Genomic DNA, 24,171 nt, shown 5'->3' with positions numbered 1-24,171 from the left:
GTAGCTAAAATACAAAGTTAATGAAACACTATGAAATAGCTCATTGTGATATCAATGATAAACAGATTTGGAATCAACTGCTGAATGTACAGAAGGTGGTGCAATTAAGCAAAGTCCCTTTTCCTTCATTCACCAAGAGAAAACTGAACAAACCATTATGAACACATAAGGAAATTAAAGACAAAACTAATCAAGAAAATAATGAGTTTCAAATATCAAGTAATTGACCAGTTCAAACAGGTACACCCTTCCACTTAATTTGTTACTGTTCAAGTCTTTACCTCAAGCTAAGCTTTTTTTAATGTTATCAAAATCATAGCTAGCAATTTTCTTCAACCAAATTTTTCCAAGGTATCAAAACCAAATGATTAACCATTACTAGCTGGAGTGTGGTGGTGCCACAGCAGTTAACTAACCATACTGTGGAAAATGCGCCTAGCCGTAGCTCCTGACAGATCGCATGAATGAACTGGACATACCGATGATCGTCGAGGTGGCCGAGGGCTTCACAGATAAGAGTTTTAGTGAAATAGTCATAGCCAAGGTGAAGGCAGCAAGTAGATGGGCGACCACCAAGAGAAGGGAGTAGACAGACTACAAGAATCATTGGCACAAATGATATGGGTAGGAAAAGGGATAACGTACAACAAAATGAATATAAAGAGTTGGGCAAAACATTAAAAAGCAAAACATTGTAACCTTGTAAGCTAGTAACCTTGTGATTAGTGACATGTGCTAGAGATGGTAGGAGTTAACAGATAGGACAGGTGAATGTGTGGTCGAGGAGTCTGTACAGCGAGCAGGGATTTGGATTTTTGGTCCATGGGATCTCTTCTGGGGCAGAGAAAACTTGTAGAAGAACTGGAGAAGTGCCAATGCCCTGCTTGGCAGAGTAGCAAGTGCTACTGGAAATGGTTTAAAATAGCTTGGCAGGGGGATACCATATTAGTAATGAGGTAGCTGGGAGAATAGAAATCTATACAGAAGTCAATAACAGCGAGTTCAAAAGTGAGGACAACAAGGAACATGGCAGGGAATGAAGAAAGAATTGCATTTATTTCAAAGCAATAGATGTGACAGGCAAGGCGGATCAACAGAGCATGGATACGTAGGTACGATGGATTGGCAGCATTTTATAAGACATTACAGAAATCTAACTAAATAAAGGTCAGGAATAGGAACATAATGTTCAAGATACAGATGTTAAAGGCAAGCTAAGGCAGGTTAAGAGAAGAGGACGAGTTGCTTCATTGAGGAGAAAATAATGGCAGTAGACCACAATGGCATAACTGATGGATTGTCCAGTGAGGCTATATGGATGGAGCCGAGAAATAAATAAATAAGGGCTGATCATCTTGTTGGGATTGTACTATTGGCCTCCAAAATGTCAACTGGAATTAGACAAATAAATATGTCGAGAGGTTGCAGGCTTCTGCAAGAATAATACAGTTGCCACAGCAGAGGATTTGAACTTTCCTAAGATAGACACAAAAAGCTGGAGTAACTCAGCGGGACAGACAGCATCTCTGGAGAGAAGGAATGGGTGACATTTCGGGTCGAGACCCTTCTTCAGACTGAAACTGCCATTGTTCCAAGGGCTTAGAAGGGTTGGTATTTGTGAGGCGTGTTCAGGAAACATTCCTCAGGCAACATGTAGAGGGCCCTACAAGATGAGAGCAAATCTTGACCTATTTGTAGGAAATAGCAACTGAAGTGTTAGGGGGTGAGCCTTATGGGAGCAACATCCACAGCTCTAATAGCACTAAAATAGTATAATAATTTTTATTCCACAAATTCTAAACTAGGGCAGCTTTGACAGGAAGGTGGTGGGTATATGAAAAAAGCTGCCAGAGGAAGTAGTCGAGGCAGGACAATAACATTTAAAGACATTTGGACAGGTAAATGGATTGGCAAAGTTAGAGGAATGACCGAACACAGGCAAATGGGACAATCTCAGATGAGGCAACTTGGTCGGCATGAGCAAGTTGGGTCAAACAGCCGCTTTCCTTGCTATCAATAAGAGAACCAAATTTAAATCCCAAATTTACAGTCATCATGGAATTTTAATTGAATTAATGCCCAGGAATTTGGAAAAAGTTTCATGAATATCATTACTGATGACCATAGAAAATCATGTTCATTCATTTCAGAAGAGGAAATCTACCATCGTTACCGAGCCTGGCCCATATGCAATTCTAGGCCAACACCACAACTTGACTCTTAAATATTCTCCGACACGGCAATGGTTGTTCCATCATTATCACTACCTTTTAAAAACCAAAAACAAAATGTTAACTGGAAGACCACTGTGTAGGCATGAGCACCAGATTTAGAAACACTTCCAGCCCGTGAACCTTAAAGTCTCCCTAAATCAATTGGGAATTCGTATCCAAATCAGGAACGAGACCTACCTCACAAAATTGTATTTTAAAGTGTAGTACTCCGTGACAATCTTTAAATATATCATGTCCCACCAGGCAGATTGACCATGAGAGGTGGTGTCAATAATATGGAGGGAGGGAGAAGCTCTTGCTTACTTCAACACAAATCCACAACAAAGTCTCACAGAATCAGGTCAAGGAAACCTTCCAGGAATATCAACTCTCTCTCAATTGACTAACACTTGGAAGATGCACTAAGAACAGTAATAATAGAGCAAAATTATCTCAGCCAACAGATCAGATAGAAGCTTTGAAGTCTACCATGACGTTGTGAATAACGGGGAACTATTAAACAGCCAATAAAGAGGTAACACCAACCATCACCATCCTCGGGATAGAGGCCAATGGAGTGCTAAAGCAGTTGCAAATATGTTCAGCTAGAAGTGTTGAATACATGGTCCACCTCGGCTTCTCCTGAATTAGTATTGTTTGTTATTGATTGTACAGTATAGAGAATTTGCAGCTCCTTGGTAAATGAACAGACCATGCATACATGCAGCAAGATATGGGTAACATCCAGGCATAGACATGTGCAAGTAACCTCAATAATGACCATCTCCAACATGACTGTTTAACTACCTATTCCTGTTTTTCAAAGCCACCAGCACTACCATCTGACACCTCAAGACCATACCTTCACCTGTATAGGAACAAATCAACTATATCGAATGGTGGCCTCTTTAGTCATATCCCATCTTCCCCCTCCCAAAAAAAGAGGCATCATCAAGAAGAACTATTATTTACATTATACTTGCATCCAGTCTTGGAGTTTACAACTTCAAGCTTTATGGCTATTCATTTCTAATAAATACAATATAACTTTATTCATCCCCGGAGGGAATTTGGAACCGAGTAGGCAATAATTTGGCCGATGAACACCATCAGGAATGTGAGATTTTCACTTTGCTTGGGAGAAATGCAGAACACTGTTTAAAAGGATTTTAAAAAATACAGAATACAGCAGTACAAACCAATCTGTGTTTCATGTAGGAGGACGCCCAAAGTTAAAATGAATTTACTTCAAGTCAAATGGACTGTTGGACTTTATTCCAAAATGAATTTACTGCAGTTTAAAAGTCTTCTGACAAGTACGCAGAAGATGCATTTCATCCCCTTATTTAGATTTATACTTGCATTGGAGGTACTTCAAAAAAAAGCTCACATGGTGGATTTAGCCTACATCCACTCCGACTTCTCATGTTCCAACATTAATTCTACTATAAACTCCTGGATATAAAAGAAAGGAAGCTCATGATTTTTCTCCTCCCCCCCCCCCCACCCCCCCAAGAGAATGCAAATGCCGGATACTGGAGAAAGAAAAAAATCAGTGGTCAAGCAGCATCTGTGGAGGCAAATGAATTGAAAATTAGAGTACTACAATCACACTGTCAAAAAAGGACACAAAGTGCTGGAATAATTCAGTGGGTCAGGTAGCATCTCCGGAGAACATGGATAGGTAACATTACAGACCGGGACATTTTGAAGAAGCAAAGCTTCTTACTGCTTACAGTACTGTACAGGATTTTCCCATTTGAGTACAAACATTACATTATTCCTTCAGTTCCATTGTGCTGTAAATGAATATTCATGAGTTGCAGACAACTGTACAGAATGCGTTACCAAGTTGGCAAATTTCTTCACTTAACCTACAAGCAAAAAGTTGTCATGCTTAGTTTAATAAACCCTTCAATTCAAATATATTCATTGTGGGTTAGACACAAAACTGGAAAACTAATTGAGTGTCATTCATCGCATTTCCTTTCAATGCAAGAGACGCAGAGGGATCATCACAGAACAGCTATACATAACACCTCACTGCCCACACACACCATCCTGCAGATCCAACACTGCGAAGAAACACCTACAGATTTTATTCAAATCATTTGCATTAGTAGACATTTTGCTTGCATGTCACAAGAAAACTTGACATTCTATCCAGGTCTAACAGCAAAACTGCCCTTCACCATGTTTGTGAATTCAACAAAATATTGCTAAATATACAATCATTTGCTTTCTCTTCCCAACAACCTAAAACAAAACAAAATCACCTTGCTTCTGAAGATTCTAGTGGGTGCAGTTACAAGAGGGCATTGGTACATTATTATACCCAAATGCCTAGTCCGTACACAAGCTTACACAAAAGTTAGATTTTAATCATCAAGGTAAGGCAGTTTAATCAATGCCCATTTGTGTACAAGTGGAATAGGAATAAAGATTCATTGGGTATCAATAAATGGGCATTAGCAACCTTTCCTCCAGACTTCCAAAAAAAGTTTTGCATCACGACTAACAATAAATTCCACACCCCTCTCCACGCTCTCCCTCCCCAAGATTAATTTATTCTAACCAGTCCAGAAAAAAAAATGTGTTGTGGTCTGTCTAACTTGATAACATACTTGTGATATTGTTATATCACAAGTATTGACCATCAAAAGGATCTATTGAAGACACTGCCTCAAAAATGTAGCAAATATCAAAGATCCACACTATCCTGTCTGATCTCATTTCACTCTTACCTTCAGGAAGATGGTACAGGTGCTCAAAACCCATGACGACCAGGTTCAAGAGCAGTTTATTCCCAGTAATTATCAGGCTCTTGAAGACTGCATAACACTAATCAGTACTTCAGCAACAGTGATCTTTTATGGACTTTGACTGCACTATGCAGTTCAGTTTTGCACCATTATGATTACCTAGAATTACTATTTTAATTAGAATAAATTTGTGCGTTATGGCATTAATGGGCCTTTTAACCTACAGCAAGTAAGAATTACATTGCTCCATTGCTGGTACAGAAGGCAGTTGACCTTATTTTTCATCCATGTCATTATTTCAGAAAGGCACCATTTTTCCTTCCTCCTAGCACATGTCTTTTTCTTTAAGTCTCACTTTTCTCCAGTCACCAATGCGGGTTTCATTAAAAAAAATAATTTAATAATTTTAGTCCACACAATTATAGACACTCCCTCTTTTAGGGCACAAAGAATACATTAATCTAATTTTCTAGTACCAATGGAGGGTCCTTGGACCCAAAATGTTGACTGTTTTTCTCCCCATTGTTGATGCCAGACATGCCAAATTCTTCCAACATTTTTTACATTTGTTCCAAACTTTCAAGCATCTGCAGATTTGTTTACTCCAAACCCAATTGTTGTTTTTGTGCTGCCAACGTACAACACTCACTACCCCCTTAACAACGTATCCTCACCATGTCAATTTATTGTCCACTGCTGGTAGAATTTCTACCGTTCCAAATTCCACAATTACCAGTGCGCATAGTGGCATTTCAATATTTGCTGCCCAGTGGTAACAGAGGGTAATGTATGACAGCGGATACAAGTGTTTTGTGATTAAAAGTCTGACCACTGGAAGCCTTTCTTATGTTATGTACATTAAATGATATGGATGTGAATGTTGGAAATGTGATTAAGTTTGTATTTGGAATTAAAATCGCTGGTGTTCTTGAGTGAGGAAGATAGTTTTAGGCTCCAAGACAATATTGATTAGTTGGTAATTAGCAGGTGCAATTTGAATTTGCACCTGCTTTTATTTACCAGGGCCTAGAATTGAGCAGTAAACCTACGGTGCATATTTATAAAACATTGGTTAAACAATGGCTGGAGTACAGTGGAGTTCAGATCACTATATGGAAAATAATTCACTGGAAATGATCCAGAGAACATTCTCCAAAATGTTACATGAGACCATGGACACCTCTCTCTACTTATTATTGCTTTTTATCAGTTTTATGCTATTAATTACAATACTACAGAGATATTGTTGCCATAGAGAGATTTTTGAGTATTGTTTGTCTGCGTCAAAACATTTGGTGATAAGGAGCAAGGAAACTGACTGATAGCAACACAGTTTAAGGACACAGGGCAGGGTAGCAATAAATGATGAGAAACAATCAGCGCAGATTACCTGAAGATGGAAATGTCATTGTTGTTCAATATTGTTTCTTCAATGTTGGCACTTTGCAACCTTCTTGACCTTAGCTAAACTTATCATTATAGTATTTTGTTTAAGAAGGAACTGCAGATGCTGGAAAATCGAAGGTAGACCAAAATGCTGGAGTAACTCAGCAGGAGAGGCAGCATCTATGGAGCGAAGGAAATAGGCAACGTATCGGGCCGAAACCCTTCTTCAGACTGATGTGAGGGTGGGGGGGCGAGAAGAAGAAAGGAAGAGGAGGAGCCAATGGGCTGAGGGAGAACTGAGAAGGGGAGGAGAAAGTAAGGACTACCTGAAATTAGAGAAGTCAATGTTCATACCCGCTGGGGTGCAAACTGCCCAAGCGAAATATGAGGTGCTACTCCTCCAATTTATGGTGGTCCTCACCCTGGCCATGGAGGAGGCCGAGGACAGAAAGGTCGTATTCGGAATGGGAGGGGGAGTTGAAGTGCTGAGCCACCGGGAGATCAGGTTGGTTATTGCGAACAGAGCGGAGGTGTTCGGCGAAGCGATCGCCAAGCCTATGCTTGGTCTCACCGATGTACATCAGCAGATATCTAGAGCAGCGGATGCAATAGATGAGGTTGGATGAACCTCGCCGCACCTGGAAAGATTGCTTGGGTCCTTGAATGGAGTCAAGGGGGGGGGGGGGGGTAAAGCGACAAGTGTAGCATTTCTTGCGGCTGCAAGGGAAAGTGCCCGGAGAAGGGGTGGGAAGGGTGGGAAGGGACGAATTGACCAGGGAGTTACGGAGGAAGCGGTCTCTGCGGAATGCAGACCAGGGAGGAGATGGGAAGATGTTGCAAGTGGTGGGGTCACGCTGGAGGTGGCGAAAATGACGGAGGATTATTTGTTGTACTTGACGGCTGGTGGGGTGGAAGGTGAGGACAAGGGGGACTCTGCCCTAGTTACGAGTGGGGGGGAACGGGGAGTGAGAGTAGAGTCACAGGGTATAGAAGAGACCCTGGTGAGAGCCTCATCTATGGCAGAAGAGGGGAACCCCCGTTCCCTGGTATGGAACACCTCAACCTGGATGCATATACGTCATAGACGGAGGAATTGGGAGTAAGGGATGGAGTCCTTACAGGAAGCAGGGTGGGAAGAAGTGTAGTACAGATAGCCATGGTAGTTAGTGGGTTTATAGTGGATGTCGGTCAAGAGTCTATCACCTGCAATGGAGATAGTGAGGTCAAGAAATGGTAGGGAAATGTCGGAAATAGTCCAGGTGTATTTGAGCGCCGGATGGAAGTTAGTGATGAAATCAGTGAGTTGTGTGTGGGTGCAGGAGGTAGCACCAATGCAGTCGTCGATGTAGCGGAGGTAGAGTTCGGGGATAGGGCCACGGTACGTCTCGAACAAGGATTGTTCGACGTACCCTACAAAGAGGCAGGCATAGCTAGGACCCATGCACGTGCCCATAGCTACACTCTACACCTCCATCCCCCACCAGGATGGTCTCAAAGCCCTCCTTCTTCCTCGACCAGAGAACCAGCCAATCCCCGCCGACTGATACTTTCCGCCGCATAGCGGAGTTGATCCATACCCTTAATAACTTTTCATTTGGCTCCTCCCATTTCCCCCGAGTACAAGGCGTAGCTATGTCAGCTGCTGTACATCGGTGAGACCAAGCGTAGGCTTGGCGATCGCTTCGCCGAACACCTCCGCTCGGTTCGCAATAACCAACCTGATCTCCCGGTGGCTCAGCACTTCAACTCCCCCTCCCATTCCTAACCCGACCTTTCTGTCCTCGGCCTCTTCCATGGCCAGAGTGAGGACCACCGTAAATTGGAGGAGCAGCACCTCATATTTCGCTTGGGCAGTTTGTACCCCAGCGGTATGAACATTGACTTCTCTAATTTCAGGTAGTCCTTACTTTCTCCTCCCCTTCTCAGCTCTCCCTCAGCCCACTGGCTCCTCCTCTTCCTTTCTTCTTCTCGCGCCCCCCCCCCCCCCCCCACAACCCCACCCTCACATCAGTCTGAAGAAGGGTTTCGACCTGAAACGTTACCTATTTCCTTCGATCTATAGATGCTACCGCACCCGCTGAGTTTCTCCAGCATTTTGGTCTGCCTTATCATTATAGTAGATGTGTTTAAAATCAGAAGGCATAGGTTTTTAAGGTAAATGAAAGTGGTTTACAGGGAATTTGAGGAATAATTTTTATCCCCCCTCCCAGGGTGATTGGAACCAGAAACATAATGCCTAGAGTGGTGGAAGCAAAGGCTTTAGCAACATTTTAGAATTTGACTGTGCACATAAATCCAGGCCACAGAAGGCTGCAGGTCAAGTGCTGGAAAATTAGATTAGTAGTTGTTTCTTGATGGTTGGTAGACATGCATGGTCTGAAGGACCTATTTCTACATGAAATGACCATCTCTAACAGAGATACAGCATCTATCAATGATATTGCCATCATAAAGTCTCCCAGGTCCTACAGGTTACTACAGAGCAAAAACTCAACTAGACCAGCTGCACTAGTACCTTGGCTGCAAGTACACATCAGAGGTTGGCAAGTAACTCACCCTTTGACATCTCAATGCCTGATTGCCACCTACAAAACAGACGTCAACTAAAAACTCTCCACTTATCTGCACGAATACAATAACAATTCTTAAGCAGCTCAATGGTTACCTTCCCACTACACACAAAATGAACTCTAAGTCTCAGCCATGATAAAATGATCGTGCCTCCCAAGTCCACAACTTTGTCACCAAAGAGGGCAACAACAGCATGTGCACTTGCATGAAACCTATGCAGGTTTCCCCTCCGTCAAGTACTATTCCAACTTGGAAACATCTTGAGTCCTTCATTGTTTGATCTAAATCCTGGAATGTCGTATTCAACAGCAATGTATTGTACCTTCATCAGAAGGACTGCAGCGCTCAAATTAGCAGCACGCTTACTTTCTCAAGGATATGTTGAGATTGGCTATAACTGCTGGCCTTACTCATTACATCCCAAACTGAAAATGAATATAAACACCTCAAGTGAATCCTCTGACAGTACATTCAACACAGAAAACAATGGAATGGAGTATGATAATCAGACAAGTGGACAAGGAACCATGCATTGCTGAACCCCAAAATTAATTCATGGACGACATGGTCTGCTTTTATTCCTTTGCTTCTGTTCATAAGTTAACAAATTTCTAACAGCAGTCCAAAACAAAATAGCATTCCAATTCTGTTAAGAGTATCTGATCGAGCCTTAGTTATGATTAATACAGGAAAGCACAATGGGACAGCTGTAGATGGGATAGCTGCCAGAGACCCGGGTTCGATCCTGACGAGGAGTGCTGGCTGTATAGTTTGTACATTCCCCCTGTCTGGTTTACTCCCACATTTCAAAGACATGCAGGTTTGTAGGTTAATTAGTTTCTGTAAATTGTCCCTAGTGTAGGTTAGAACTAATGTATTGTTGGTCAACGCAAACTCGTTGGGCCAAAGAGCCTGTTTCCACACTGTATTTCTAAACAAAACTTTGAACACAATTTTAAACTAGTACTATGATTCAATCCAAATTAATACCAATCATCCTTAAGTAATTAATAAACTGCCTCCAATGTGTGGGGATGTGTGCGCATTCGTGTAAACATACTTCTAAATAATTTAAGTAAAATTGGGTCCCACCAAATTACTGTTTATCTCAAATTTATCACAGCTGCAAAAGATGGTGTGCACCCCAATACACTTGAAGCATAAATTTTACCATTCACTTGCATCTATGCAGAGGTCATTAAATGAAATTCAAATTTCAGATTCAGCAACCTGTTTGTAAAAGGATGTCGGAGAGATTCAACAACTCAGCAAGCAATTCTGCCACAATAACCAAGTACAAGGATACCTTTAGGTAAATTTCACAAGGTCATCCTACAGTCTGTCAGTCTGCTGATCACTCAGGCTGACCCTCTTGTTTTCAATGAAGGATCAGTGATTCAAAACTACTTCGCGCTAAACAGATGCTGCCTGATTTGCTATTTTGAGCCAATTTATGGGGTTTTTTGTTTTTTTTTAAATTAATACAAAATGATTTAACGGATTCTATTCAGACACCTTATTATTAATTGGACTTTTATCGTCTTGTTGGTTTTACCTTAATGCACACTTACCTCTACACTGGGGCTAAGGCTGATGGGTAGCAATTCCGATGTAACAGCAGTGTTTGGAAGGCTAGAAATATCCCAGTTACGGACAGCTGGAATAATGCCAGTCGTTTTCTGAGGAAGAACCAGTTGATTATCCAGCAATGACACCTCATAAAATTCCTGAATATCTGAAAATAAAAAGGATATTTATTGGATGTTCAAAGTTAAATGAACATGATTTAAAAGTGTGCATCCAACGTCAACCTCGCCATATTTATTTTCGGTTGGTAAATACAAACTCCAGTTTAAAAAAGGTTAAAACTGCTGTTTTATAGCATTTACACCATTAAAGGATACAGATCTTAAGAGACCCTTATGTACACATTCAACTTCACATGACTTTCATGACAATATCCATGCACCAACCCCATTGATCCAATGACAAAATTAAAACCAAATAATTGCACGGAACAATACAGTTTAGGATAGAAAAGGTTGTATTCACACAAAAATGTAATAAGAGACCAAAGAACAAAATGCTGAAGGAACTCAGCGGGTCAGGAAGCATCTGTGGAGGGAAATAGGCACATGACGTTTCAGTATTCCAGTTGCTGTCACAGTTCATTTACGCCACTGCTATTCCTCAGACATTTGACCCTTTCAGGTCCACGGTGGATGACAATTGGGAGTAAGAAAATACCTCCTGCAGATGAATTTGAAGAAAGGTTTACTCCAAAAATAATTTCCCTTGACAAATGCTGCCTGACTCACTGAGTGCCTCTAGCACTGTTTTTTGGTTTAGATTCTGCCATCTGCAGTTTTTTTTAGCCATCTTTGTTGTAAGATATTCATGCCTCTGTACATCTATGCACAAATCTACAACACCTATTATTTTTAATATTGTGATTCTTAGATGATGCTTTATTCATTAGTGAGCTGCAACTGTCACAGGTCCAACTATTATTGCTCTTTCCTAAATGCTTCAAAACCAGGTGATGAATTATCACATACTCAAGTTGATGTAATTGTTATGCTAGGAGTACTGCAGAGATGGTGGCAGAGATTTACTGTTGGAATCAGTGAAGGAGGCTCATTAAAGAAGAATTAAGAAATTTTCAAACATGCACATTCAAGCATACAGAGCATCCAGGAGTAAAGACAATCTCTCCATCATAATGCTTCTTTGCTTAGTTTTGTCTTTATTGCCCTGCTAACTCAAAGGTCATTGGTCCAGAGAAGCCCCAAAATGCATTTGAATGCTTTCCTTCAGTTAATATTTGGTGTAGAATAAAACTTCACATATCGCATTCAGCAGCTAGAACAATTAACTTGCAATATGATGGCAGATCAGAAATCCACTATTGCGAAACAAAATCATTCTCAGATTTTGCACTGGTGTCAATTCATCATACTCCGCTCAAGTTCATTGACCTCTTATCTTTCCACCACATAAATCTACCAACCTATAATTATGATCCTTTGCCAGGCCAAATCAACTAAAAGTCCAATCAGATTCCTTTTTATTGCCCAAATATTTCATTTCATGTTTGCCTCCAAAAAATACTTTACCAAATTCTCAACATATCAATTTAGAAATTCATCTTGTGTACATTCACAGAATTCATTTTCTGCATAGATGAGCTACGAGTCGCAAGGGAAACATTTTTTCTATTGAAAGCTCTAACCAGATCCAATGAATGAATGTTATATGCTCTAGAAGGCATCATAGTTAATTTAAAAAAGCCAAATGATTTAATAAGAATCCTTGTTCTATTTTAGAGCACTGAATGACAATGTGGAAGTTCAGATATACTTTCTAGTTGCAATCTGCAAACTAATCGGAACCAAATTGTGCTGGTGCCTTTGCAAGCCACTAGTTTGCCTATTTAAAGCTTACCTTTTCCTTTAACATTATTGATAGACACAATAATTAGTCGTCTTTGCCAAATAGCACAGACTGACAGCAACTTTGGAAGTAGTTAAAGGAATAATAATAATAATGAGAACCAATTCACATCCAACCATCTGTTCATTACACCAAAACAGAGCCACAGGTTTCAATGCATTTGGTGCACACTTTGAGCAGGTCAGTCTATTGATGTCACCCACAATGGCAGCCACAGTCACTGTTACGGTCTTTAGATCGACCTTCCGGTGAATGAACCCACAGAAAGTGACGGACCAGGCGTATTTGCTAACATTTGCACACTAACCCGAGGTCACCCCCACTCACTTAATATGACTGCCATCATCCCAGTACCAGTGAAAAGCATTTATAGTCAGCGTCATACAGCGTGCAAACAGGCTTCAGTCCATCTTACCCACACCAACCAACAGGCTAGGCTCCATCTACACTAAATTCAAGAAAGAGGCATATAAATTGGCCAGAGGAAGCAACAAACCGGAGGACTGGGAGAAATTTAGAATTCATCAGAGGGCAAAGGGGTTAATAAGAGAGTTTGGTATTTCAACTGCACAAGCCCAGGTCATAGGTCACTCGAAATAAACATTCTTAACAGTTGAGCTGCTGCATGTACAGACCTGCGTTTCATCAGTGGTCAGGATGGAAACCAGGTCTCCGGCGCTGCAAGCGCTATTGAATTGCTACTGGAGTTAGATAATGAAGAACAAGTGCAGACGGGTGATCAGCGAGGACTTGGTGGGCCGAAGGGCCTGTTTACGTGCTGTGTCCCTAAATCAACTTAATCTAACTAGGTAAAGGTAAGTCATCGGAGGACACAGGGTGGGTGACACGGGAACAGGTGGGGTTGAAGGGAGGAAGAAAAGTAGTCTGGGACCAAAAACCATGCACCCCTCTCCTGCATAATCCCAGGAAACAGATTTGTAAGCGGAGTCTCACTACCGTCCCTGTCCCCTCCCGAGTGTCCCATCCCTGCCCGGGGTGACGGGACACCGTCTCAGAGCAGTGGCGGCCACAGGCTTACAGCCAGCGCGGACAAGAAGTGCTAACTCCAGCTCAAATCTGCTCGAACTCCCGAGGACCCCATTCCCTGATGGGCCGGGGACCGTAAGCTGCACCTTTCGCCTTATCCAGTGGCTGTCGGTTAACCACCTCTGAGAGAGAGAATGTCCTCCAACACTGCCGGGAGTGGTTCTGCAGAACTCCAGAGTGGGTTGTGAAGTGAGATAGAAATAAGATCGAATTAATGTTCATAAAAGAGCGATGCCTGTCCGTTATTGAGTTGACAGAATTCTAGATTCATTCATTGGTAGAATTCTTAACAATTTATACAGCCAGCACTTTGTTCGTTTATTCTTTATCACAAATTACCTTTGACAAATCCCATGATTCCTTGTGTTTCTCGAAATACCGAACTCGCTTATTAAGAGGGGGAAAATAAAGCATGAAAGAAAGCTTGCAGGGAATATAAAAACTGACTGAGATATGTGAAGAGGAAAAGACTGGTGAATTTATAACGGGGAAACAAGGAATTGGCAGACCAGTTAAACGAGTACTTTAGAGACATTCCATACCAGGGCATCGGAAATGTCCTCGTTCTTCAGGGAACGGGGATTCCCCTCCGCCACCATAGATGAAGCTCACACCAGGGTCTCATCCATACCCCGTAACACTGCTCTCTCTCCCCATCCCCGCACTCGCAACAAGGGCAGAGTCCCTCTGGTCCTCACCTTTCACCCCACCAGCCGGAAAATACAACACATAATCCTCCGCCATTTCCGCCACCTCCAACGTGACCCCACCACTCGCCACATCTTCCCATCTCCCCCCATGTCTGCCTTCCGCAAAGACCGCTCCCTCCGCAACTCCCTCGTCAATTCTTCCCTTCCCTCCCGCACCACCCCCTCCCCGGGCACTTTCCGTTGCAACCGCAAGAAATGCAACACCTGTCCCTTCACCTCCCCCCTCGACTCCATTCAAGGACCTAAGCAGTCGTTCCAGGTGCGACAAAGGTTCACCTGTATCTCCTCCAACCTGATCTACTGCATCCGCTGCTCTAGATGTCAGCTGATTTACATCGGGGAGACTAAGCGGAGGTTGGGCGATCGTTTCGCCGAACACCTCCGCTCAGTCCGCAATAACCAACCTGACCTCCCGGTGGCTCAGCACTTCAACTCCCCTCCCATTCCCAATCCGACCTCTCTGTCCTGGGTCTCCTCCATTGCCAGAGTGAGCAACAGCGGAAATTGGAGGAACAGCACCTCATATTCCGTCTGGGGACCTTGCGTCCGGATGGCATTAACATTGAATTCTCCCAATTTTGCTAGTCCTTGCTGTCTCCTCCCCTTCCTCAACCCTCTAGCTGCCTCCTCCCACCCGCCCGCCCTCGGGCTCCTCCTCCTCGCTTTTCCTTCCTTCTCCCCCCCACCCCCCATCAGTCTAAGAAGGGTTTTGGCCCGAAACGTCGCCTATTTCCTTCGCTCCATAGATGCTGCTGCACCCGCTGAGTTTCTCCAGCAATTTTGTGTACAAACGAGTACTTTTGTTCTGTCTTCACTAAGGAAGACACAAACAACAAGAAATACGAGGGGACCAAGGATCTAGTGGGAGGGAGGAACTGAAGGGAATCCACATTAGTCAGGAAATGGTGTTAGGCAAACTGTTGGGACTGAAGGCAGATAAATCCCCAGGGCCTGATGGTCTAAATCCCAGAGTACTCAAGAAGGTGGCCCTAGAAATCATGCATATTTTCCAATGTTCTATAGACTCTGGATCAGTTCCTGAGGACTGGAGGGTAGCCAATGTAACCTCACTTTCTAAGAAAGGTGAGAGAAAACAGGGAATCATAGACCAGTTAGCCTTACATCAGTAGTGAGGAAGATGCTAGAGTCGATTATTAAAGATGTAATAGTAGCATATTTGGAAAGCAATGACGGGATCGGTCAAAGTCCGCTTGGATTTATCAAGGGGAAATCATGCGCGACTAATCTTTAGGAATTTTGAGGGTGTAACAAGTAGAATGGATAAGGGAGAGCCAGTGGATGTAATGTATCTGGACTTTCAAAAAGCCTTTGACAAGGTCCCACACAAGAGATTTGTGTGTAAAATTAGAGCACATGGTATTGGGGGTAGGGTATTGACATGGATAGAGAACTAGTTGGCAGGCAGGAAGCAAAGAGCAGGAATTAATGGGTCTTCTTCAGTATGGCACGCAGTGACTAGTTTGAGTGCTGCAATAGTTTACAAAATAGGTATGTGATACAAGTGCTTAAGAGTTTACAACCTATGTTCTTCCAATGCAACAGAGTATAGTTTAAATACAAGTACTAAGTTCACCTGTGCTGCAACATTTTCAATATCCAAATCCCAATGAATTCGCAGAACTGTCAACTTTCACAATTTTGCTTCACAGCTGAAAAATATGGTTTCTGCTCCTGAAATGACTGTCAAATGCACTGCCGCGCCCAATTTTGTACAGAACAAAAATCCACCTGCCCAGTAAACGCAACTATCATAACCAGGGACACAAATAAATGCAGATGTTGAGATCCTGAAGGATCCCAACCCAAAATATTGCCTGTTCATACCTTCCACAGATGCTGCCTGATTGGCCGAATTCCTCCAGCAATGTACTTTTCTATCATAACCAGCTCTATATATATATATATATATATATATATATATATATATATATATATATATATATATATATATATATATATATATATATATATATATATATATATATATATATATATATATATATATATATATATATATATTATATATATATATATATATATATATATATATATAATGTGTGGAATTTTAAAACATAATTCCTGGGATTATAACAAGCTTTTATAAAATGACTAAAGATAATATACAAGTAATATATAACGGTTGGTGTGGGTATTATTCAACATACTTGAAACAAACTGTGTAGAGATGTTGAGTCTTACAATGTAGAGGCAGCCAATTAACTGACTACCCTGAAAATTGCAAAGAGACAAAATTATTTAATTGGTCCTTCTAATTATGCATTCAATTTCCTTCAGAATTAAATAGTATTCTTGACCGTTATGTCTCCCATGCCTTCCATCATAGTACTTAAATATAAATAGCAATGTAATTAAATATAATTAAGATACCAGTCAAGCTGCTGGGATCTCTTTACCATAGCACATGTACATTATAAATGCAGTGCATTCAGAAAACCTATTTATATAGGAGCTTTATAGCATGGGAACTAGCCTGTACGAGGTGCCAGAATTTAAAGTGATGCAATATACATCATCAATTTTAATCCAATGCTACACCTTGAACAGATATGCAAGTTCTCAATGAAACTGTAATCGCAAGACAACAAAATTCCCACCACAGATTTCCTTGACATTCAGTGCTCCCATATAACAAATGTGTGAAGGGCAAAATAACACACGGTCACAAGATGATTACAAAAATGCCACGTAAACTTCTGCAGGTGGCAGGAGTCCGAGTGGTATCTGAAGTCCGAGGTGCAGATGGTGAACAGCACAGTGGTAAAATTGTTGCCTTGCAGCTCTTGCGGCGTCAGAGATCCGGGTTCAATCCTAACTGGGTGCTGTCTATACAGAGTTTATACATTCTCCCTGTGACCACGTGGGTCTTCTCAGAGATCTTCAGTTTCCTCCCACACTCCAAAGACGTACAGGTTTGTATGTTAATTGGCTTGGTACAAGTGTAAATTATCCCTAGTGTGTGTAGGATAGTGTAAGTGTGCTAGGATTGCTGGTCGGTGCAGATGCGATAGGCCGAAGGGACTGTTTCCGCGCTGTATCGCTAAACGAAACAAAACGGAAGGGAAAGAGGACCGTCCCCTGTAGGGCCCCTGTGTTGCTCACACCATGTCCAAGATACAGTTCTGTAGCCTGACATACCGTGGTGATCCAGTCAGGTAGTTGGTGATCCAGGACAACAATGGAGCATCCACCCACATCTTCCTCAGTTTGCTCCCTAGTAGTGCAGGCTGGATGGTTAAAAGCACTGGAGAAGTCAAAAACAAGACTCGCAGTGCTTCCCGGCCTATCCAGGTGAACATAGGAACGATTGAGCAGGTGGATGATGGCATCCTCAACCCCCATCTTTGTTTGGTAAGCAAATTGCAACTACAGATGCACCATAGAAACCGTTCTCCCAGGAAATCTCACAACTTAGTTTGGCAACTACTATGCTCAAGTTGCAATAAAACTGGAGATCTGTGGATGCAGTCCATCAGACAAATTTTCTTCAGCCGATTATTGTGCCCCTGTTTGGTCCAGGTCATCCCACACACACCATGTGGATACCCAATTGAACTCAACAATGAGGATCATCACAGGAACAATCCGCTCAACACCACTCCCCTGGCTCCCTGTCCTATCCAACATAGCCCCTCCACACATCCGGCGAGTAGTCCTCACTCAAAGGATGCTCCAAAAGACCAAAAACTCCCCTCATCTGCCAATTCACATGGACATCTTCAACCCACCCACTGCTCGACTTCCATCTAGACGACCAATTTGGAAGAACCCACCACCAGCTGATTTCACCATCCAATCAGCTTGGAAAAGGGAATGGGAGTCCAAGGACGTCCCAAATAAACATCTGGTGTCAGACCCCACCCTACCGGTCCCTGGCACCAATCTCCCAAGGAAGCAGTGGACGACGCTGAATAGATTCAGCACTGGACATGGCCCCTGCTTGGCCAGCCTTCACAAATGGGGCAGCAGTCCAACCCCATGGTGTGCTTGTGGAGAGCAGCAAACAATGCAACACATCATTGAAGCATGCCCTCAACAAAGACTCAAAGGAGGACTTGTCACCCTTCATACAGCAGATCAAGAGGCAACTGCTTGGCTAAAGGACTTTGCATTCGCTAAATAAATAAATCAGACAAATTAGTCTCTCTCCCCATCGACTCAATCGAGACTTTACGCTGTATTAGGAAAGCAGCCAACACAACCAAAGGACTATTTACACTCCTACCATATTCCCTATTTTCCCTTCTAATGTCAGCCAGAAGATAAAAGCATGCCCCACAAGTTTCAGGATTAACTTCTTGACCACTATTATCAGACTACTCATAAACTACCAACAAGCTGATCACTGTTCTATTAACTTTAAAATAGTTAAGGATAAAGAGAAATTGAGGCTCTCGTCAGTAAAAAGGAGATGGGTGGGGAAAAAATGGACATGCTGGGATCAAGTGTATCCCTGGAGGAGTTGCGGGGACTAAGGTGCTTAAAGAGCATAAAGAGGCAAGAGATAATTCTGGCATATAATAGTAAGGAAACTCCAAAGAGATTTATGTACATTAAAGGAGAGCGGGTAACTAATAGAGCCCCTTAGAAACCTTAGTAGCCGCACGAGATGGGCAAGGTCCTCAAGAAGTATTTCTCCTCTGCTTTAACCGTGGGAAAAAAAACATGAATACTGGAAAACTTGGGACAGTAAATAGATATGTCTTGACGACAGTTCATATGGGCAATTTGGGCAGAAGGGCTTGTTTCCATGCTTTGTGACTACTGAATTAGTTAAATCGAATCAAGAATTTCCCTCATCTCGCCAACACCATTTATCATAATACTGTGAAGATGCTGTAACTGTTGAGTGGTTCTGTGAATTTTCAGATCATTAGACAAAATTCAAGTCATAGACATCAGTAAAAATAGAACACATCCCTGATTTAATGCTGGCCCGCAACTTGCATCATGAAAACATTTAATGGAGCTATACATTATTGGCCAACTGAAGCCAGGTTCAGGACGAAGCATACTTGCGCTGCAAGTCCATGGCTTAAGATCCAAGTTTCAAATTTATCACAACCCTGGTTGGTAGAGACCAATGATGAAGCTGATGACCCAAGTCTAATTTTGCCTTCACTTCATCTTCAACATATGACTGTTCAAACTACACATGCTCCTAGTTAAGAGTTGTGCATGTTTCCTTGCACTAAATTGTTCAAGTTAGATCCCACGATGATACGCAATATTACTAACGCATCACTTATCCAATATCTAACATTCAGCCAGTTTCATCTTTACATCACACGTCTTGCTTTTCTGTAGTAAGACTAAAGTGGGCGGCAGTGGCACAGCTAGCAGAGCTGCTGCCTCACCGCGCCAGAAAACTGGGTTAAATCCTGGCCTCGGGTGCTGTCTTTAGGGAGCTTGCATGCTCTGTGCCTGCGTGGGTTCCTTCCAGGTACTCCAGCTTCCTCTCACATCCCAAAGACGTGCAGATCTGTAGGTTAATTGGCCTCGGTGCAGTTAGCCCTAGTTTGTAGGGAATGTATGCGAAAGCGGGATAATGTCAAACTAGTGTGAACGGGCAGTTGATGGCTAGCGCGAGCCGAAGGACCTATTTCCATGCTGTATCTTAAAACTAAAAATCTAATAACACCAACCCCTCACTAATTGCAAATATTCCCATACTTCCCCGATAAATTCAGCATTAGATTAAGTAATCTAGTCTGGGGTTGTGACGAAATCCTGCAATAAACATGTAGCGCCTGAGTGTATAGCCAATAGTTGACAAGTCAACATCATGAACTACAACAATTCTTTTGGAAGTTCTTTGGATAGAGGGATCCAGAACTTAGAACAAACGACAATGAAGATTAGCAATGCAATTTTAAACCAGTCTGCTGAGGAGCAGAACTTGCTAGGAGAGAGTTCTCTTACACATCTGCCACCACATCCCGAATGGCAGTCACAGTTTGTAGTAGCAAATGGAAGCCATGCCGGAAGACGATTGTGTAATTTTGTTTGTTTACATTTCCAACACATGAAATTGCTTAGTTTGGTCAAGTCAAAGCATATTAGTTCTGCAGTCATCTTGGCAAGACTGTGGACAGTAGAACATTGTAAATCAGCAGACGTCAATTTCCTCTCAAAGTCCAGTCTGAATTCAATGATACATTGTCATATGAACCTAGGTACAGTGAAATTCTTTGATTTTGCATATAATCCGTTGAAATCATGCAGCAGATCTCACTTAGGCAGTACACAAAGAGTCACAACACTTCTGGTGCTGACAAAGTTACTAAAAGTTCTTCGAGCTCTCCACCGACTAGCTGCTGTAGTCTCTCCACCTATTCACTCTGAACTACGCACAAAGCAAATATTCTACCATTAAGTGACGAGAGGAGGAACTCCACATCCAGTAGTATGTTTGGAACATTTTGAAACCAAATATCTTCAGGAATAATCAAATTAGAATAGATTGTAATCATAAGATTGTCTTATGTTAAATTATCGGGGCTATTTATTAGAATGACTTTTCCAATCGTGGTGCAAGGACTTGTCAAAAGTTTACAAGAGGCACCAGGTAGCATCTTTTGACTACTCCCAAAAATGTAAAGTTGTCAAATCCACTTTAGAATCAACACAACAGAGCTTGGTTTCAACATACACATAGCAATGAAAAGGTTGATAAAATGGGTTGATAGCAAATATTCAGCATGTCCATAATGTATACTGCTGACAATAAGCACTCAAAAGATTTTACTCGTTGTTCACCTTAGGAAAAATAATTACTCTATACTCTATAAACCATGCTGTGGATTGGCAGTTGTACTGGTTCGTGAACTGATTCCGAAACGAGTTTACAATCTAACTATTAAATTCCAACTCCTCTATCCATTTTTTTTTTTAAACGTAAAAAAATTTAAATCCTTCCCCCCTAAAATTTCCTATGACGTGAAAGCGAATGATTTTCTCAGCGCCAACTCGACACGTGTACAACTGAAAGCCTCGGCTACAGGAAAGCCATCCTTCGCCAAGCCTGTTTACATCCACAAGTCACGCCCGTTCACTCCAAAGCTTCCTGTGCACCGCGAAAAAAAACCCTACTAATTTCCATCCAGAAGGCAGACGCATTGCATAAAACACACCATTGGCATCCGTGAATTTTGCGTAATATGGCGAATTAATGGCAAGTTCATAAGCATCTGTAGTTCTGCCCTTGTTTTGTTTCAAACCCACAGAGAATACAAATCTGGAAACTGGTGAAAAATCGAAAACCAGATGCAAGAATACGATTCTGGTTTTGTTCCCGTCCCGACAGTTTAAAAACTGAATACTTCTGCAACAGGTTGTCAGTGCAATTCATAGTCTACTGGACCAGAGAAGCCACGGGTTGGCAGCTTAGAGACATACTGCATTTGTTCCATGCAAAACAAATCAAAGCATATTCGATACAACGTGTGGATATTTGTTTGCAACTCGCGCCATCTGATCAAACATGATTTCTAAATAAACAGTGGAGTTTGTAAATAGTGCACATGAGTTTATACGCGTACCTATTAACGCTTGGAAGAGGTTGCTCCGGAATATATTGATGACTCTTTCGATGGACGCACGGAGTTGACGGTCCTCGGTCTTACCGAGCTTGGCACGATAATTCTCCAAGAGCTTCAGAGCTCGCTGCGCATCTATCGCACAACAACAAAATAAATATATATGCCAGTCATGAACACCCGAAGCACCAAAGTGGCTCAAATTTACAAAGTGTTTACCCCTTGAGAGCAAAATAAATCTCAAAAAGTTAACTTTAAAGCATAAAAGTAATCGTGCATTTTAAATATTTACAATGACAGGTTAGAGGTGAGACGTCAATTAAAAGTTAACTGACCTTGCTTTCGAATTGGCATCCTCTCGCAGAGGGTTTCCCTGCACAGATGGCAATTCCCTCAACTTCAACTCTAAATTATTCTGTGGAAGTTGATGATAGTTTCCTTTCTTCAGTGCTTTAAAAATTATTGGTGAGATTCCAAAGTTCCCACCTCGAGAAAATAAGGCGTTAAATGCATACACCCTGTAATTTCACTAACTCTTAATCTTAAAAGGCAAACGTTTCTTTTCTTTTTCTTTCAAAAAAAAAAACCCAGTTTAATGTCTCAAGCCCACATCTCTGACTTTTAAACGAAAAAACTACAGAGCCGCCTTCTCCTAATGCCAGAAAACACTCAATTGGGATATGATGAGTCAGGATATGATGAGTCCGAATCTTCGCCGGTGAGTCCTAATTTTTCAAGGTGACTGGAGGAGAATTCCCCTTTCCTCGCCACTTGATTAGGTGGACGCTGGTACCGATCGCTGCCGCTCTGAGATTCACAAGCTCCCGCAACCAGTTGCTTCCATTCAAAAGAGTGGGGCAATTTGAGACGGGTCCCTGCTACTTCTCCGCTGGGATAGGGAGGGGGCGGCGTTGGTTTCCCGCCCCCTCCAAGTCTATCTGCCTGGCACCCTTGGTGGGGACGTCGGCCTCCCCTCCTGCAAACTCCGAGTGTGTGTATGTATGTGTGTGAAGTGAGACCCACTCCTCAGGGTCGGGGGAGTTGACGCTGCCGAGGCTCTCCCGAGGGGTGATCCTCCACCAGCGCCAGTCGCTCGGTCTCCGGTTATTCCCTCCACGGCATCAGACCGGTGTCCCGGTGATTCTTCTCTTTTTTTTCCTCTCCCTCTCTCTCTCACCCCGCGTTCCTCAAACTTTGCCGCTCCACCTCCGCCTCCTCCCGGCGACTGACTGACTGAGTAAATTTCCCAAACTTTCCACCAAAATGGCGGCCGGGACCGGGAATCTGGCCCACGTGACGGGCGCGGCGGCCAATCGGCAGTGTCGGGGCGGCGGGTGCTAACGGAAGGACGTGGTGATCCCACCGCGCGCTGCCGCTCCCGGCCCGGCCCGGCCCTCATCCCGCCCCGCATTCCCTCATCCCTAAACAAAGTTAGCACCAAAAACACCGCCGTAGCCCCACAGCCCACACTACATGGTCAGAAAACGCTGGAAACACTCGGCAGGTCAGGCAAAACGAGAGTGAGAGATGTGTAGGAAGGGACTGCAGATGCCGGTTTACACCGAAGAAAGACTGAGTGAGACAGGTAATCTTCCATCAGAAAGTTCGTCTCCTTCGGGGAATTACAATTCCCTGCCATCACAATGAAACGTTTAATAATCAAGTTGCATATATCAACAACTAAATAAATGAACGTGAAATTAAAATTATCCTTGGAGTGTCCTTCAAATCTGTCCACACGATATAAAGGAATTTACATTTCCTTCCCAATCTTGTAAAAAGTGTCTACAAACAACGGAAATGTTCAATAAATCACAGCAACGCAAAGTTGCATTGAAATGAATGGGGTTACAATGCGCAAGGGATACTGATCTGTCGAAATCCTCAACTTTCTCTGACTATAGAGCCAATAGGGGATGGGTAACTTACTTTTTTATTTATTTCAATTCAGTGTTTGAAAATAATACTTGCAAACAAAAACATCCAGTACAAATACCCATGGTTGAAATCCTGCCACTTTTTAAAGTGCGATTGCAAGTATTCAGTTTCCATTGATTTACTATCCCACAAATTGAAACCCAGTCTCCCGAAATGTCCTTTTTTAAACAAAAAATACCAGTCCAATTGTATCCAAAGAAAATATCTGCAAAAGAAACTCGACTTTTAATTCTGCGAGTTCGACCATATTAAGTTCAAATATTAGTGAATGAAAAAGTTGGATGAATTTGACTGCATAATACAATGACGACTACACGCAGAGTTACTATTCTGCGTACGTTCGGCACCTAGATCCATAAGCACCTGGTTAGGAACTGCCCACAATCTTTCTTCTTTTCATTTATCTAGGATTTAAATGTAATTTATGTATCATTCATAAGTTGGTGTATTGTTTGAGTCTGCTGCTGCAAGCAAGGTTTTCCTTGTACCTGTACCTCACTGAACTAGTACATAC

At 42.3% G+C, this 24,171-nt stretch overlaps 1 protein-coding gene across 17 annotated transcripts in view; it reads right to left on the bottom strand.

Annotated features, from left to right (window-relative positions):
* dlg1 (discs large MAGUK scaffold protein 1) overlaps positions 1 to 22,992 on the bottom strand; it is a 356,942-nt gene extending 333,950 nt beyond the window's left edge. For 12 of the 17 annotated variants that reach the window (XM_033032030.1, XM_033032037.1, XM_033032028.1 and 9 more), the window contains exons 1-3: positions 22,055 to 22,992; positions 21,723 to 21,854; positions 10,504 to 10,667 (exon numbers count right to left, since the gene is read on the bottom strand). In XM_033032030.1, coding sequence (XP_032887921.1) covers positions 10,504 to 10,667; positions 21,723 to 21,854; positions 22,055 to 22,073 — 315 coding nt within the window. In that variant the 5' untranslated portion in view covers positions 22,074 to 22,992. The remainder of the gene's footprint in view (positions 1 to 10,503; positions 10,668 to 21,722; positions 21,855 to 22,054) is intronic. The other 5 variants (XM_033032040.1, XM_033032041.1, XM_033032044.1 and 2 more) reach the window with 2 other exon arrangements.
* Between the last annotated feature and the right edge of the window lie 1,179 nt (positions 22,993 to 24,171).

Source organism: Amblyraja radiata, chromosome 13, assembly GCF_010909765.2.
Source record: "Amblyraja radiata isolate CabotCenter1 chromosome 13, sAmbRad1.1.pri, whole genome shotgun sequence".
NCBI classification, from domain to species: Eukaryota; Metazoa; Chordata; class Chondrichthyes; order Rajiformes; family Rajidae; genus Amblyraja; species Amblyraja radiata.
The sequence above is the reverse complement of the archived record's forward strand: the minus strand, read 5'-3'. Positions and strand labels throughout refer to the sequence as shown.